This window comes from Syngnathus acus, chromosome 13 (genome assembly GCF_901709675.1).
Source record: "Syngnathus acus chromosome 13, fSynAcu1.2, whole genome shotgun sequence".
Taxonomy (NCBI): domain Eukaryota; kingdom Metazoa; phylum Chordata; class Actinopteri; order Syngnathiformes; family Syngnathidae; genus Syngnathus; species Syngnathus acus.
Window position 1 is genome coordinate 5220860 of NC_051098.1, and position 15563 is coordinate 5236422.

Sequence of the window (15563 nt, forward strand, 5' to 3'; positions counted from 1 at the left end):
TCCTCAATTTAGAAGTTTTATTTTGACTTTTAAATGTTTTTTTAATTTGGAAAAAAAAATCCGCGATGTAGTGAAGCCGCGATAAACGAAACACGAAGTAGCGAGGGATCACTGTAGTTGAAATATCCCATGTGCAAACATTTCCATAATCAAGGTCAGATTACAGCTCTACTTTTTAATCATATTGCATAGAAAATTAAAGCTATTTTAGCTTCTAAGCTAAAAGGAATGTGGATCATTATCAGGCTTGCGCAAATCTTGCTACTGAGCTGATCATTTTAATCAAGTATGTTGGAGCAGGGAAACATTTTGGAACTAATCACCTACTACTAAGGAAAATGGGTCTAACAATCTTTATACGCTGAGGTGATGTCAGATGAGCGCACACCTCCGACCAGCCTCCCGCTCTTTACACGCCTCCATCGATTATTTATGAGTGGATTGGTCCGGTCTGGCTGAGCTGAGCAGAGCTGGGTGCTCGCTGCTTGCGTCTCTCATTATACACACCCAAGGGGGACGGCTCTGACACACGCACACACGCATCATCAACCTGTGCTCATCTCTTGCTTACATCACCCATGCAGTAGAAGATGAGCACGCATGCTTGCTGAAGTGCACTTCGTCGCCTTTACTGAGAGTGTGCAGTGTGCAGTCACAGTGTGACGAGGTGCTCACTTTGACTCAGACTCAAGACTGAAAGATTTTTTTTGGAGTGTTTTTATTTTAGGAGGTGAAGAATCAGATGATGCGAGTGAAAAGCAGATAAAAAGGTGATCTCAAGTTGTTCCTTGCATCAAAGCGACTGAGCCGGCCGGACGCATCGCTTCGCATGCTGCAGATGGTTCGAACCCTAGCCCAGTTCGGCATCGCACTGGAGGAAATGAACGAAGAGAATCTAGTAGATGAGGGAGGCGGAGGAGAGAGGGATGCTGGAGGAGAGGAACTCATGGACAGAACTGATGCTTTGGATCATTTCAGAAACAATAATGGCAATTTGAACGGACATTGTGCGGCAAGGCACCACTCTAACGGAGAGGTACACTCTCACTTTTCTTCTTGTCCAATTGAACTCCATCAAGCTGGTCTGTCGTTATTCTTTTTATCCTCTTTATGTGTCCCTTGCTCTGAGGGATGTTGTTTATTTCTTCTCCCTGTAGGCTGTAATGGAATTAGAGCTGAAGGGAATCACAATAATACATAATACGCTCACATTGACTCCCTGCTTTTTATCCGTTTCTCCGCACTGCCTTCACTCTAACACTTTCACTGACTAATTGTTTTAGTCATAGCATCCGTCGTGCATTATTTTATCATATGATAACTTTAAAGAATTTGCTTGCGAGAGAGCCTCTTATGTTATTTCAATATGTATAGGCACTCTTTATTGACATAATACAACCTCTGCTAATCTCAATACTCAGCCTGTTAATCCACATACTGCCTGTGTGAGGGACTCAAGTTAATCTTGTTGAGGGCAGAGAAATAGTAACGGATGATTTTTTTTTTTCCTCCATATATGTACATACTGTGTAAATCTTCCACACATTTAGATTACCATCCTGTGGTCACAAGCAGATCTGTTCGCAAAGCATTCATAGAATAATTAATAATTATTTTGGGTACAAAGTAGTTATTGTAAGAAACACATCATTGATTTTCTTTTTTAGAGTAGCACTGTGATTTTTTAAAATCATATTCTTTATAGTTCCTCACTGTACAATGACATTAAATCTTAATATTGCTAATGTAATTTGTGGATCACATTTTCAAATGAATTAATTAAAATCCCATCCATGGTATGCTCCTTTTGGAATTTTGGCTTCAATCACACCTATTGAATATACAATATTAATCACTCTTATGCACACAAATGTGGGGAGCGAGGTGACACTTTGGAAGTGAGAAGTGACAATACAAATGAGGTATTCGATCTATTGTGTGTAGCTGTTGATCACAAGAGTCTAGGTCACAGCAGCCCCTGGTGTGCAAACGTCAGTTAGTGAGTAAGAAGACACCCACATGCTTTTCGTGTACGATTACATAACACGAGGGTGGCATGCTTTTGTTAGTAGCACATTTATTGAGGAATAAAAGCAGAGAATGGTTATGGCTATGTAATTAGTTTGGGTGAAAGGGCAGCCTGTTGCTGCATCAGTCAGGCTGTTGCTATGTGATGCAGTCAACAAGGAAATGGGGGTGGACTGTGGCAGGAAGGGTTTGATCACTGAGGTGATGTGTTGATCAGATTGAACTGTGTTACTGAACTAGCCAACTCACATCCGACTGCAAAACTGAAAACCTGCCTTAATGGACATTAATACTAACCCTAACCCTAACCGTATTATGAATGACCTATATAAGTTTTTATTTTTTTTATTTTTTTTATAAATCTTCTCATCAGAACCTTACCAAAACAACACAAGATAGAATAGTCTTAACCAGGGGTGTCAAACTCTTTTTTCTTTTGCGGGCCGCATTGTAGTCATAGCTTCTTTCGGAGGGCCTTTATGACTGTCAACCCAAATAAATGTATGAACACCTTATATTATATACAGTAAAAGCTACAAAACAAACTGACAAATAACTCGTTTTCAAATCAGATGAGTAAAAACTGGATGAAATGATGTGGCGGGCCGTATCTGGCCCCCGGGCCTCGAGTTTGACACCTGTGGTCTTAACTATTATCTAATAATACAAACAATTAAGTAAAGAAACAATTAATTGCAGGAACTGGTCTCTAAAAAAATAGAATGGACTTCGAATTATCCAGTTTCTGTCCTATTTACGGTTTTAGAGATTACTTCAAGTATATGTGAGGTAAAGACTTGCTACAACAAGTATAGCTGAGGTGAAGACAATGAGACTCAGCCAGTCATTCAGTTGGTTTCCCACAATCTATTTAATTGATTCACTGTCAGACATTTTAGAGCATTTTGACATTTTCAATACACACAGGATATAAGATTCAGCCAGTCATTCAGTTGGTTCTCCGCAATCTATTTAATTGATTCACTGTCAGACATTTTAGAGCTTTTTGACATTGTCAAAACATTCAGAATATGGTGGTTTTGTATCAGTTAAGTTGTTTTCAAGTTTGGAATTTTTACTGGAGCAGCATTAGACTCCCATCCCCTTAGTGACTTGTCAATGGCATTCATTGAGTTAAGTTAAAATGGATTCTAAATGGTCTTCCTTTTTAGATTTTTTTTAACTCAGCAAAGCAACGCAAAACTTCAGCATAAAAAAAAGAAACATAAATATAGAATGGGGATGGGTACAAAAATATGAACGGACAAGCACATAGTCATAACATGACATCACACATTCAAGTAAACATTACGACCTTGGCTGTATGAAAACGCCATAAAATATGTCAAGTGGAGCCACAGGAGACATGATGCATGAACTCCTGGCTGTCTTTGCTCTGGCTCTGGTCTATGTTGTCATCATTCTTATGTTGTTTAACATGCGGTTTCAATGTAGAGGAAGGACTTGCTTCACGCCTGTAATTTCTCATGAGCTTACAAAGGCATGCACACTTGTGTTGTTGTGACATTTCTCCTTCATGCAGGTGAAGGCTCTCCTTTTACTGTTCTAAACTAGTGATGGGTGAATCTACTCATTCATTCTCGTTTCTCCCTATCCCAGCTACGTACAACCCTGACCGCCCGTCAGCATTGCTGTTAATGTGTCTGAGGAAGAGAACAAAAGTGACTCAGCAGCAGCTTTATCAGCGAAGTTCAAGTTCATCATTCAATTTAAGATGACTATCCTTATTGATGGAATATGAACAGAATGAAAAATTTAACCTTTTCATCCATCCATGCATGCTAATCGAGGATGACACAACTCCAGTCACTAGCAAAGTCGCAGACACATTTTCACATGCTTCGTGATTATCCAACACAAGCACGGGCACAAGACGGTTTGAAATAATTCCCCCATTTTAATTTGTTCTTGACACAAGCACTCCCAGCTAAAATACATTGATGAAAACTGGTCTGGATCAAAAAGTCTGTTTTTTTTTTTTTTTAAAAAAGGAAAGTTGAGAGCAGGGGCACACGGTAGCCTCATCGTGAGCACATTTGTCTATTTCTTGTTTTGTGTGATGTAATTTTGCCCCAATGCATTCTGATTTAATGCAACAACAGTATATGATTTGATATGCAGTCTATATACAAAGGCAAAATCCCTTCTTGCTTTTTTTAATGGTCTTCCTGAATTAATCTCCAGAGGTGTCTATACACTGAGTCAGACCTTCGCCGGCGTTACTATGGTTACTTGGTTGCTACTGAAAAGAAAGTGGCATTCTTAGCATTATTTCGCCGCCGTCTGTGTCCGTGTGCTCATGCGTGCATCTGCAAATGGACGAAACAACAAGGAAACACAGACATGCCATCTTTCACGACGGCTTTATAACCTAAAGCAGGAAATGCACTTGTTCAGTGATATTATATACACACACACACACACCCAAAGAGTTCCTGCACAAATGTATTTTTCTGTTATTTATAGAGCCAAGTGGTGTTTGAGGGCCTTGTGTGATTATTTTGGAAGCTTCCCTTGAGATGCACACAATTAGACCCCATGACCTTAACTCACCTTGTTTCTGAAGAAAAGTATGAACGTTGAATATTTGTCACAGCCGTATGTGAATGTTACTGCTCTCTTATCAACATTAAGTGAAGTTTGAGTAGATGGAGCATGAACACAAAAGTGCATCAATTAATAATAGTTGTATTATTGATCAGTTTTATATCTTGTCAATATTTATATATAAAATGCTGTTAAGAGATGGCGCAATTAAAAAATGCTGAGAATCTAATTAAATGTCTGATTTTCTGCTTTCATCACAGGACATGAGAAAGCATGTGATGATGACCCTACTGGACACAGAGAGATCATATGTGGAGTCACTACGCACGCTGATTCAGGTACCTCTATACACTGCAAATTACTTTTATATGCTTCCTATTTTTTTTTTTACTATGTCACGCACATCACCGAGGACATAAATGACAAATGTAGGCAACAAAAGTGTTTCGTAATCTTCACTCATTCGCCCTAATCTGTTAACCTCATCACGTCTGACTGTCATCAGCATTCTCAGAATCTGTGTATGCTAAGCCAATGAGGTCGCCTCATCATATACAGGTATCGATGAATGAATGAAAGGCGACATTAATTCTCCCTCAGATCTAGTAATTACTTTGTGAATCATTTTTTTGGAACAACGCAACTTTGTTCGAACAATTTGGTCCTTTTCTGTTTCAGTGCCCAAATGCACAAATGAAAGCAAGCAGCATGTGTCATCTGAATTTCTTTCTAAATATAATTTAGGGGAGTAATTTGAATCCATCTAGGGTGAATCTAATTTACACTCTGCGGTATTGTTATGGTGTGCGGCACACTGAGAGGCAAACTAAACACATGCAGGCATTTTTGGGGGAGACGCCAGACAGATGGGTATAAAAATAGTTCTCCCCTGAGCTGAGTCAGAGGGGGGTTGGGTGGCTTGCTCAAGGGCACCTTGATATCATTCATTTGATATTGACATCACTCATGATGATAGTTTGAGGTTTCATTGATGATGTATTATTCATTATAGAGAAACATCCAACCATGATTGGATGTTTCGTCATCATGAAAAATAATTAAAAATAATAATGATAATAAAACTCTGGAATATTCCCTGATTCTTGAATGGGCTGGTTCTGAGATGCATTCAAGGATTTATGCACATTGTGATTTTTACTTAATAAAAAGATCTTTTTAAAAAGGCACAATGATATCAAGACACCAATACGTTTACTCTCCCATTATTAAATCACCTTTACCTCAAATCTTTCTCTCACTCGCATCCACACACAAAGTGCACACGTCACCCGTGATCATACGGCAGAGTCACCCTGCATTATGTGACCCTTTCAAACAAGCCTAATTCCGCACATTAGCGTACGTACGCATCCCAGGTTCACATCGCTGTACTTGTCCCCGACTGTGCACTTGTATAACCATGTGTGGCTTTAAAGTGATAAAATCAGGCTGCGTTCCCATGGCGACTCGTGTTACCACAGTGACCGCAAACCAAAGCTGCAGACTCTTTAAAGAGAATGTCTTCATGCGAGACTGCAAGTCTTAATGGTTTTTGCAGGCTTACAATTTAACCTTATTATTTTTTTATGGATAAAACATTGTAACGTTTAAAAATATAGAAAACCACAGAGGAGGAATATTCGCATGCTGGGATCACCTTTATTGTGCCAAGTCACCTAAATATCTAGTTGAAAGAGTAATTAACTGTGCTTGCTGGTCTTTTTAAAATTTGTGTAAAATACAAAATTGTGTATCCATTTATTCTTCTGAAAATTATACAGAAAAAGAGCCTGCAGTTATAATAAAGGGGAAAACACAATCCGGAAGCTTCCCTAAATGATCAAATGATTAATTTTAGCTCCAGAGCTCTTATGTAACACACTGCTTGAGAGTTAATAGAGGAAATTGAAAAATGACTTTTCTACCTCCCTCCTTGTCTTCCCCATTTGTGCCTGAACTCATCATCATTCTCATCCTTTGAATCTTTCATATGATATTTCCCCAAACAGTGGCCTCCGCTATATTACAGTTTATACGGTATTTAAAGTTTCGCTGCACTTAAATGAACCGGGAAAAAACTGCTTGAGCCGACTGGTGTCCTAATGCCTGAATGATTTTTGAGTCTTATTGATCTTTAAATGCCTCAGTATCTGAGCAAGTGTTATGTAATGCTGAAAGTAGGTCACCAGTGGGTGGACCCGTTTGATCAAATATAAATAAAAGCTCTATGTGAACTTCCATCCCAGCCCCCCTTAGAGGCACGTAGGGTGTGCCAAAGATAAGACTGATACAAACGCACAGAGGACCAGTGGGTAGAGTACTTTCAAGTGTAGTTTAGAGTACATTTCCTGCACCATGTGTCTTTCCATTGATGCTCCATTGACATTTTTTTAAAACTTGCAATTCAAATCCATTATTATGATGTCAGCAAATCTCTTAACTTGTTAATGATTAACAATGCAATTTCTTTGTATTTTTATGTGTAATGGCGCCACAATAGTGGAAGGAAATTCAACAACCATGAAACAGAAAATTTAACTCATTGTAATATAGTAAAGTACCTCCCTTCTCAGTACAATAAAAGTAATTCAAGTAATTCAATCAGCTGTATGGACAAATTAATATATACACTCTCCAATAAACAGCACGGTGTTTCAAAGATTAAGTAATTTTATTTAATTTCAGTGCAGTTTAATGTAACTTTAGTTTAGTTTAGTTTATTCACGCAATATCCAAGACATACAACATGATACAACAAACAGTATTACACAGTTAAAAGTTATTTTTAAAAATAACTCTGTTACAGCTGAGTTTGCTCTAAACTGCTTTTGGTCACAGTGTACGTGTTACACAGTAATGACTTTTTAAGCGGTTTTGCTTCATCCCTCAGGGCTACATGCGTCCTCTTAAACAGCCGGACGGAGGCTCCATCGTGGACCCGCTGCTGGTGGATGAGATGTTTTATCAAATCCCGGAGATCCTGGAGCACCACGAGCACTTTCTGGAACAGGTAGACGGCTGTGTCAACCAGTGGCATGACAGGCAGACAGTTGGAAACCTTCTCATCCAATCAGTGAGTACAACCCGCTAATATCAATTTGCATCAGGCCTCATTGTCTTATTATTATTACTGGGTGCATATTGAGTTTATTATATGCTTGTTGTCATCGGGGCGGTGTTTGAGATAAGCGCGTCTGTCTCACAGTCAAGAGGTTATGGGTTTGAATTTCTGTTGAGGTCTTCCATTTATAGACCCACCAATGATAAGTGAGAATCCTCAACGCAGTGACAGCGTATAATTTGATTTTAACGTACGTAAACACATTTAAACCTACGAAATCATAACTTTGGATAACTTGTAAACATATGAACACAACAGAAACAATACAACACAATGTATAACATACATAATCCATACAATAAGTATAAAATACCAGTGGCAGATGTAGAAGGGGGCCGCAGGGGCACTGACCCCCTCTGAAATATGCTTGGTTTATAGAATTATTGAAATATGAGGTAGCGTAGCAGTGTCCCAATAAACCGGTAATTTTGGCCATGTCATTCAGGTTGTGGAATTCGTATCATGTTTCATCTGTGATCGCAAGAATGCATAGCATGCTGGTGATTTACAATAAGTGTCAACAACAGCTGACAAAAAAACTCATGGAAAGAAAGCTGACTAACTCCAGTAAGAAACCAAATAGAAAGTAGTACTACTACCCAATAGAAACAGGGTCTTCACGCTATGCTGCGCTCATTAGAAGAGATAATCTGTGATTTTTCAGGCCTCGTTGGCGCAGTAGGCAGCGCGTCAGTCTCATAATCTGAAGGTCGTGAGTTCGAGCCTCACACGGGGCATGTGTTTTCATGGTCATTGTTAGAAATCTCTAAATTAATCTGTGATTGGACTCTGTCGAGGGACAAAGTACATCGTACACCTGTTTTCCTTTTCAGATTATTTTCTGAGTCTTTCAGTGATTTATTAAATAGACACGCTGGTTAGTCCCATCTTGATGTTTTGAAGACTACTTTCCATTTGGTACATGATTATTACTCCCTCAATGACTCAGAGGTTTGTGAATGGAAAGCAGTGGGGAGTTTGTCCTCATTTTACAAATAGTAGACAGGTCAACCCCCCCAACTATGTCAGTATGTACATTGTGGGAGGGCAATTCAGGACAAACACTGCGGTCTGTTTTTCGATCACTCCCTCTCTCTCTCTTTCTATTCTTGTGGAGAGAGAACAGCTAAGGGTGTTTTAGTTGTAGTATATCTTTATGGAAAGAAAATGTTGTGTAAACTGACTTTTAAATGACAAATGGAAACTCACTCGAACAATAAAATTGTTTCAGAAATCATTCCAAGCAATTTTTTATACCTGCAATTTTCTTGTGGTTTTCTACAGGCAGTACGCATGAGTCACATTTGTGTGTATGTTATTTATTGTGTTTTCAAGTGCACTCAAAAGCCTCTGTGTCCTCCTTTTCTTTCCTCTAGTTCTCCAAAGAGACTCTGGCAAATATGTATTCAGCCTACATTGACAACTTTCTGAATGCCAAAGATGCTGTGAGGATTGCTAAGGAAGCCAAGCCAGCCTTTCACAAATTTCTTGAGGTGAGCAAAAAAGTGGAGCCAGTGAAAATTTCTATGATTTGTTTTGGATTGGTTTGTTTTTCAATGTAGTATAGATGCTCTATTTATGTTCTTGAGAGTGGCAAATCCTTGCTCTGTAATTGCAAATGCAGTTAGCAATTGTTTTCAATTAAACCAGGTTCTATCAGAATGTTCAGGTCCAGTATTGGATAATAAAAAACCGGTAAGTCAGACAAAAATGTGACTGTATTTTCTCTCAGCATATCACAAGCAAGTGTCATCCGATATACTACGTACATGGACCTTTCAAAGTCAGTAGGTTTGTGTCATCCGTTTCCTCACGTCCTTTCCGTTTTCATTCCCAAAGCAAAATATGCGCGAGAACAAAGAGAAGCAAGCCCTGGGTGACCTGATGATCAAGCCGGTCCAGAGGATCCCTCGATATGAGCTTTTGGTCAAGGTGAATTCTCTTATGAGCTAACTCCTACGACAGCGTCTGTTAGCAACAGTAAGGATGTTCCGGATATTGTGTGTAGGACCTTCTGAAGCACACCCCAGATGACCACCCGGACCACTCCTTCCTGTTGGATGCCCAGAGGGACATCAAGCGGCTGGCAGAGAAGATTAATAAAGGCCGTCGCTCTGCTGAGGAGGCGGAGAGGGAGGCCAGGGTTATCCAGGAGATTGAGGCGCACATAGAGGGAGTTGAACATGTGAGTTTTTCCATTTAATTCTCGCCTTTGTTTGTCAGTGCTTCATTGTAAGGCAAATTATTATCTCCTCCTTTTCCCAGATTGATTACTTTTTTGTCAAAGGCTTGGATTTATGGTTTGGTAAAATTGAATGTTACCAACCTCCCTACTAGTTTACACGAGTACACAGTAATTGTCATCCGTCACTGTAGTAGAATATATATTTTTTTTAATTATGCACTTAATTTAAGTAAACTATAGTATTCTAATTTTTTAATTTCTAAATAACTTTTTTAATTTAACTCATATTTGTTTATTGATCGCTTAAAAAAATTGAGTTGTAAATAAATTGTAGCTCTAAAAGTAATTAAAGTCTCTGCCACTGCTTTATCTTCATAGCTCCTCAATATTTGTTTATATTTTAAAGAAATGGGACGATGCAACACATTTTATCATTAGCTTTTTTTTCAGATTTTGAATCCCCAGAGGAAGTTCATCAGACAGGAGATGGTTATGGAAGCGGTAAGAATTGGCTTTTCATTCATGTATATGCGTCATCGTTCTGAGATTTTCGGGGAAGAATGCCTCCCTAACTCAAGTCAATGAATGAAAAAAATTAAAATTAAAAGAAAAAATTTGCAAAATGTCGCATCTTATTACATTTCACAAAGCGTATTCTCTGACTGTCAAAAACTAACCGAGTTTATTATTCCTGCAGAAAACTGTAGGCGGGAAGAAAGACCGTTCCCTGTTTCTCTTCAGTGATTTGATCATCTGCACCACACTTAAGAGGAAGTCTGGATCACTGAGACGCAGCTCCATGAGCCTGTATGACATCAAATACACAAGCACGCACCCCGACACTTGCATACCGTAGAGCACCAATTACCCCTGAGGGCCGCCAAACAATCTTTACTTGGATCCTTATCAGACATCCACATTTCCATAAATCTATATATTTTTTTTTAACCCCAAAGTGGGTTATTTTCAAACCAGCATTTATAAGGGTGTATATAATAAATAATTAAGATACACCACGCCTTACTGAATTGCAGGGTGCATCATCCACTTGAATAAAATACATAGAGGTTTTCCCCTTAGGAAAATAAGAACAGATGATGCCACTAGGTGGCTGTAGTAGACTTTTACTGCACCACCATGTTGCAGTAGCATTAACATGACGTCACAGAAGATGTGTAAAGCTGAAGTTATTAGTGGAATGTAAAAAGAACGTGCTGATGATTGATGTACTGAGTCCCTAGCTAAAGCTTCAAAACATTTCATCTTAACGACAACACATACTCATTACAGGCTCACTGAGGTCGTTGGAAAAATAGAGAGTACCACAAATTTTAAGTAAAACAATAAATAATCGTAGTTCCCACAACCACTTTCCAGTATAAGTAATGCAGTTTTTTTTTTAGATGTTTGGCATACATTTTTTGTCTCTGCAGCTGAAGCTCACGTCACGTATTTTATGTTGCTGTCTTGTCTCTCAGATACTCTGCCACAAGTGTCATTGATACGTCGAGCAAGTATAAGTTTCTGTGGAAGCTTCCACTGGAGGACGTGGAGGTGGTAAAAAGTAAGACACGTGACTTCTTGTCATCATTGAATCTTCCAAGTTTATTGATATCAAAATCAAATTTATAAAACGACCATCTCGCCTACATTTTTTTCCCCTCTCTGCTGTACCAGGTTCAACTCAGACAACAAACAAAGAAAACGTCCAAAAAACTATCAGCCGACTTGATGAGGATTTGAGCACGTTGGGTCAAATCAGCAAATTGTCAGAGACCCTCAGCCTGCCACACCAGGTACTGTGTACCTACTCAACTCATTATCCCATTTTATTTTATTACTTTATCATTTTATCGTGATGTTGTTGCCATTTTAGTCCCTAGATGAGGTGATCAAAGATCAGATGGCCTCTGTGCACCGGGAGCTGTCAGAGAAGCAATCTTTGGCCTTCAGTATGAACTCCCTGCCCACCAAGCTGGAGTTCACCTCCGTATCAGCCGAGAGTAGCTTTATCTTCGAATTTACATCACCTGACGTTCGCTCCAACTTTGAACAGGCTTTTGAGGAAGCAAAAAAGAAACTCGGTCAGTAGGTGGTTGTATGTCACTTTCTCATGACACATGTTACTCAGTGTGTGGATGAATAAATAATGATAACAGAGGAATAAATAATTTGTCTTGATTGTTTAGCTATGACTAAGGACCAGTGGGACCCCGAATTCCTCAAGGCTATTCCCATTATGAAGACACGCAGTGGAATGCAGGTGAGTGTGGCCCAAATGTTCTGTTTACATAATGATTCAACCATGTCATGCCTAAGTCATGTTGGTTTGTACTTAGTTTTCATGTGCATCCCCGAGTCATACCTGCCCGGAAAGTGGCTGCGAGGTGTGGGTGTGTAACAGTGATGGATATGTTGGACAGGTAAGAAACGTGACACTACATTGAACCTGTGTATGTTTGCATAGCACACAGTTTATTTCATTTGCATGGATATTTCTTCTTTAGGTTTGTCTGTTAAACATTAAAGATGAGCCCACAGTGGAGGCCTGTATTGCTGTCTGCTCAGCCAGGATCATCTGCATTGCTGCTGTACCCGGACTGAAAGGGAGGTCGGTGAACACGCACACACACACATAGACACTTCTTTTTAATCTTAAGTATGTATATGGAGTTCATTTGACTTTTATTTATTAACACTTTTTGTTTGGCAGGGAGCGCGGAACTGAAGCCGCCCCACCATCCACAACACCTGACGCCACTCAACAGCAGTTACATATTTGCATCTCACATTCCTCTTTGGAACTGAGCGAGCAACCAACAGGTAGTTCATAAAATGTGTTGACACTCACTGACACTTATGGTAGAACATTTTTGAAAAGAGATGAAGAACTCTCTGATGACTGCGCCAATTATCAGCAAATCTGCAGCGATTGGATGAAATTGCATCATTACTGATAATTCACAGGGATTGGTTGAATTTGTATGATTTTTACAATTCCCTGTTTGGACTGTTTAGAGGTGATACGCAATGATCGTAGCAACTTTGTCGTCTGATCTGTTCCTCTTTTTCAGGACCAGGTGCCGAGCTGGTCCCATTTGACAGTGACGACACAGACGATGAGGATTCGCCAAGCCCTTCATCAACTCTACAGAGTCAAGCTAGTCACTCCACTATATCCTCCAGTTATGGCAGTAAGTTAAACCACAGTCACATGGACAAAACTATTGAGACGCCCAAGCATTACAACAACATGAAGTGGGAATGCAAAACATTGATTTGGTATCAGAGCTGTAATATACTACTAAAGCAGTTGTAAGAAATTTTCCATTTTATGTTGTTGATGATCCAAAAGAACAAAACAGGTTGATACACAAGTTGAATATTGTGCCACCTAGTGGAGGACCTTTTAATTACTCTGCCAGTATTAATTCCATGTAAGCAAAAATACATTGTTTGTACCGCATAATAATGTTTATTTCTGAATAACCCTTTTAAAATTCATCCCCACCTCCCTCGTAAAGACGAAGAGGCTCCGTGCTCCAAAGACTTGGTAACGGAGACCACCAGCAGTGAGGAGGAACAGGAGTTCTCAGTGACAAGCTCATATTCAGCTCCAGGGATGTTGGCAGTAGGCGGAGGAGGTCGAGCCAACATGGAGAGCCCCATGGACGGCCGCGCCATGCGCCGCTCGTCCCGCGGATCCTTTACCAGAGCCAGTCTGGAAGACCTGCTCAGTATTGACCCAGAAGCATACCAGAGCTCTGTGTGGCTTGGCACGGAAGACGGATGGTGTGTAGTTTACAAATGATCAGAACTTGGACCTCATTTTGTCATCTCATGTGCTATAATCCTTCTTTTCTTGGCAGCATCCATGTGTACCAGTCTTCAGATAATATTCGCAACCGCAAAAACAGCATGAAGATGCAGCACGCGGCTTCCATTTTATGTATATTGTAAGTGAATCACTATTGTATTTCTTTGTAATGTATTAAATGTTATGCAAAATAATCTTTCTGTGTTTATTTTAATTTACTTTTTTTGCAGTTATCTGGACAACAAAGTCTTTGTGTCATTGGCTAACGGGGAGGTGATTGTCTATCAAAGAGAAGCAGGTAATAATATTGACTATAATGTTAATAGTTGTTGCATATAACTTATCATTCGTTTCTATACTGCATACTTATACATTGTATCACAAAATTATAACTCAAAATACTTTTACAATAGTCAATTAGTGAAGTCATATATCAGTTTATTAAAAAATCGAAGTTAAAAATGTTATTTAGCTATTCTAATATAGACTTAGTATAATTTAAAAGTACATTAACGTGAGCTTGCTACGTTGTGCTGGCAATGCACTTCACATTTTTGACAATAGATGTGCGCTAGTGTTTGAAACAGATCCAAACCGATCCCCACTACAATCATCTCCGTTGAGGGCACGAAACAAAGACGGACCTCACCCTAATCGAGGCTGGTGTCATTTGTCCAAAGATTGGCCTTAAAACACAATTCTGATTGATGACGTTGCTCAAATTGAACCAAAGCATTCTGAATTGCTGTCATTTCATAGAGGGATGACATCACTTCCACTTTCCAATCTGCAGGTAGTTTCTGGGACTCGCAGTCTTCTCAGACATTAGTTCTGGGCAATCCCAGCAGCCCCGTCACCAAAATGGTCCCGGTCGGAGGAAAATTGTGGTGCGGCTCCCAGAACAGAATCATAATTATGAACTCAACCACACTGATGCAAGAGGTAAGAGCTGAGATGGATAGCGATGAGATTCAGATGCAGCCCCCTTTTGGAGAAAGGATCTCGACCGGGTCTCTCTCGCTGTCTCAGCATTGCTTTCAGGTGGGAACGGATAGCAGTCGATGTGTGACTTGCATGGTGGCGTACGGTCAGGGTGTGTGGTTGGCCCTGCAAGGGAGTGCGCATGTTAAACTATACCACGCTCAAACGTGGGAAAGCCTGACGGAGGTTGATGTGGCGCCTGCCGTTCACAAGATGCTTGCAGGTAAGCTCATAAGGGAATGTGAAGTATACACCAGGACAAATAAAGTGAACGTGAGAGGTTGCCCCTCCCTGTTCCTATTATACACATGCATCACCTCCATTTCATTTATATTCTTCTTTGTTATCATTCAGGTGCAGATGCGATCATCAGACAGCACAAAGCCGCTTGCTTGAGAATCACAGCATTGCTGGCTTGTAAGGATCTTTTGTGGATTGGCACCAGTGCAGGTACAATGAGAATTGTAATTGTTGATAAAAGCGTATCAAAACACAGTGGTTAATAAAAACAACACAAGCTTGCCTTGGCTTTGCTCATCTCTTCTAAATTACTGTTATGTCTTTCTTAGGGGTGGTCCTCACATTACCGATCCCAGCAGTTAGTTCTGGAACTGGGGCATGTGCGGTGAAAACCCCCCTTGTTCCAATGGGCTCCGCCCATGGACACACAGGCCATGTTCGATTTCTGACATCAGTCGAGCTACCGGAAGGTTTGGGAATGAACTTCCATCCTCCATCATCGGATTCCACAGGTATATAAAATTGCGGCAACAAGCACAATCAAAGGTGTAAGGCCTAAAAAATGCATTTTTTGTTTTCCATTTGTTGAACACAAAAGCCAATGTGATTTTTGAGGCCCCACG

The 15563-nt window shown here is 39.9% G+C and overlaps 1 protein-coding gene and 1 non-coding gene across 2 annotated transcripts in view; both read left to right on the forward strand.

Annotated features, from left to right (window-relative positions):
• Positions 1-15563, forward strand: part of LOC119132040 (rho guanine nucleotide exchange factor 17-like) — a 39901-nt gene that overhangs the window by 21366 nt on the left and 2972 nt on the right. The window contains exons 2-23 of the mRNA XM_037266916.1: positions 4857-4934; positions 7487-7669; positions 9094-9210; positions 9557-9649; positions 9726-9902; positions 10353-10403; positions 10600-10709; positions 11381-11466; positions 11580-11698; positions 11779-11986; positions 12092-12165; positions 12242-12325; positions 12410-12513; positions 12616-12725; positions 12977-13096; positions 13427-13694; positions 13772-13858; positions 13950-14017; positions 14513-14661; positions 14749-14923; positions 15055-15150; positions 15270-15452. Coding sequence (XP_037122811.1) covers positions 4857-4934; positions 7487-7669; positions 9094-9210; positions 9557-9649; positions 9726-9902; positions 10353-10403; positions 10600-10709; positions 11381-11466; positions 11580-11698; positions 11779-11986; positions 12092-12165; positions 12242-12325; positions 12410-12513; positions 12616-12725; positions 12977-13096; positions 13427-13694; positions 13772-13858; positions 13950-14017; positions 14513-14661; positions 14749-14923; positions 15055-15150; positions 15270-15452 — 2740 coding nt within the window. The remainder of the gene's footprint in view (positions 1-4856; positions 4935-7486; positions 7670-9093; positions 9211-9556; positions 9650-9725; positions 9903-10352; positions 10404-10599; positions 10710-11380; positions 11467-11579; positions 11699-11778; positions 11987-12091; positions 12166-12241; positions 12326-12409; positions 12514-12615; positions 12726-12976; positions 13097-13426; positions 13695-13771; positions 13859-13949; positions 14018-14512; positions 14662-14748; positions 14924-15054; positions 15151-15269; positions 15453-15563) is intronic.
• Positions 8382-8454, forward strand: trnam-cau. The gene has a single exon. It is a non-coding gene; the product is annotated as a tRNA-Met (tRNA).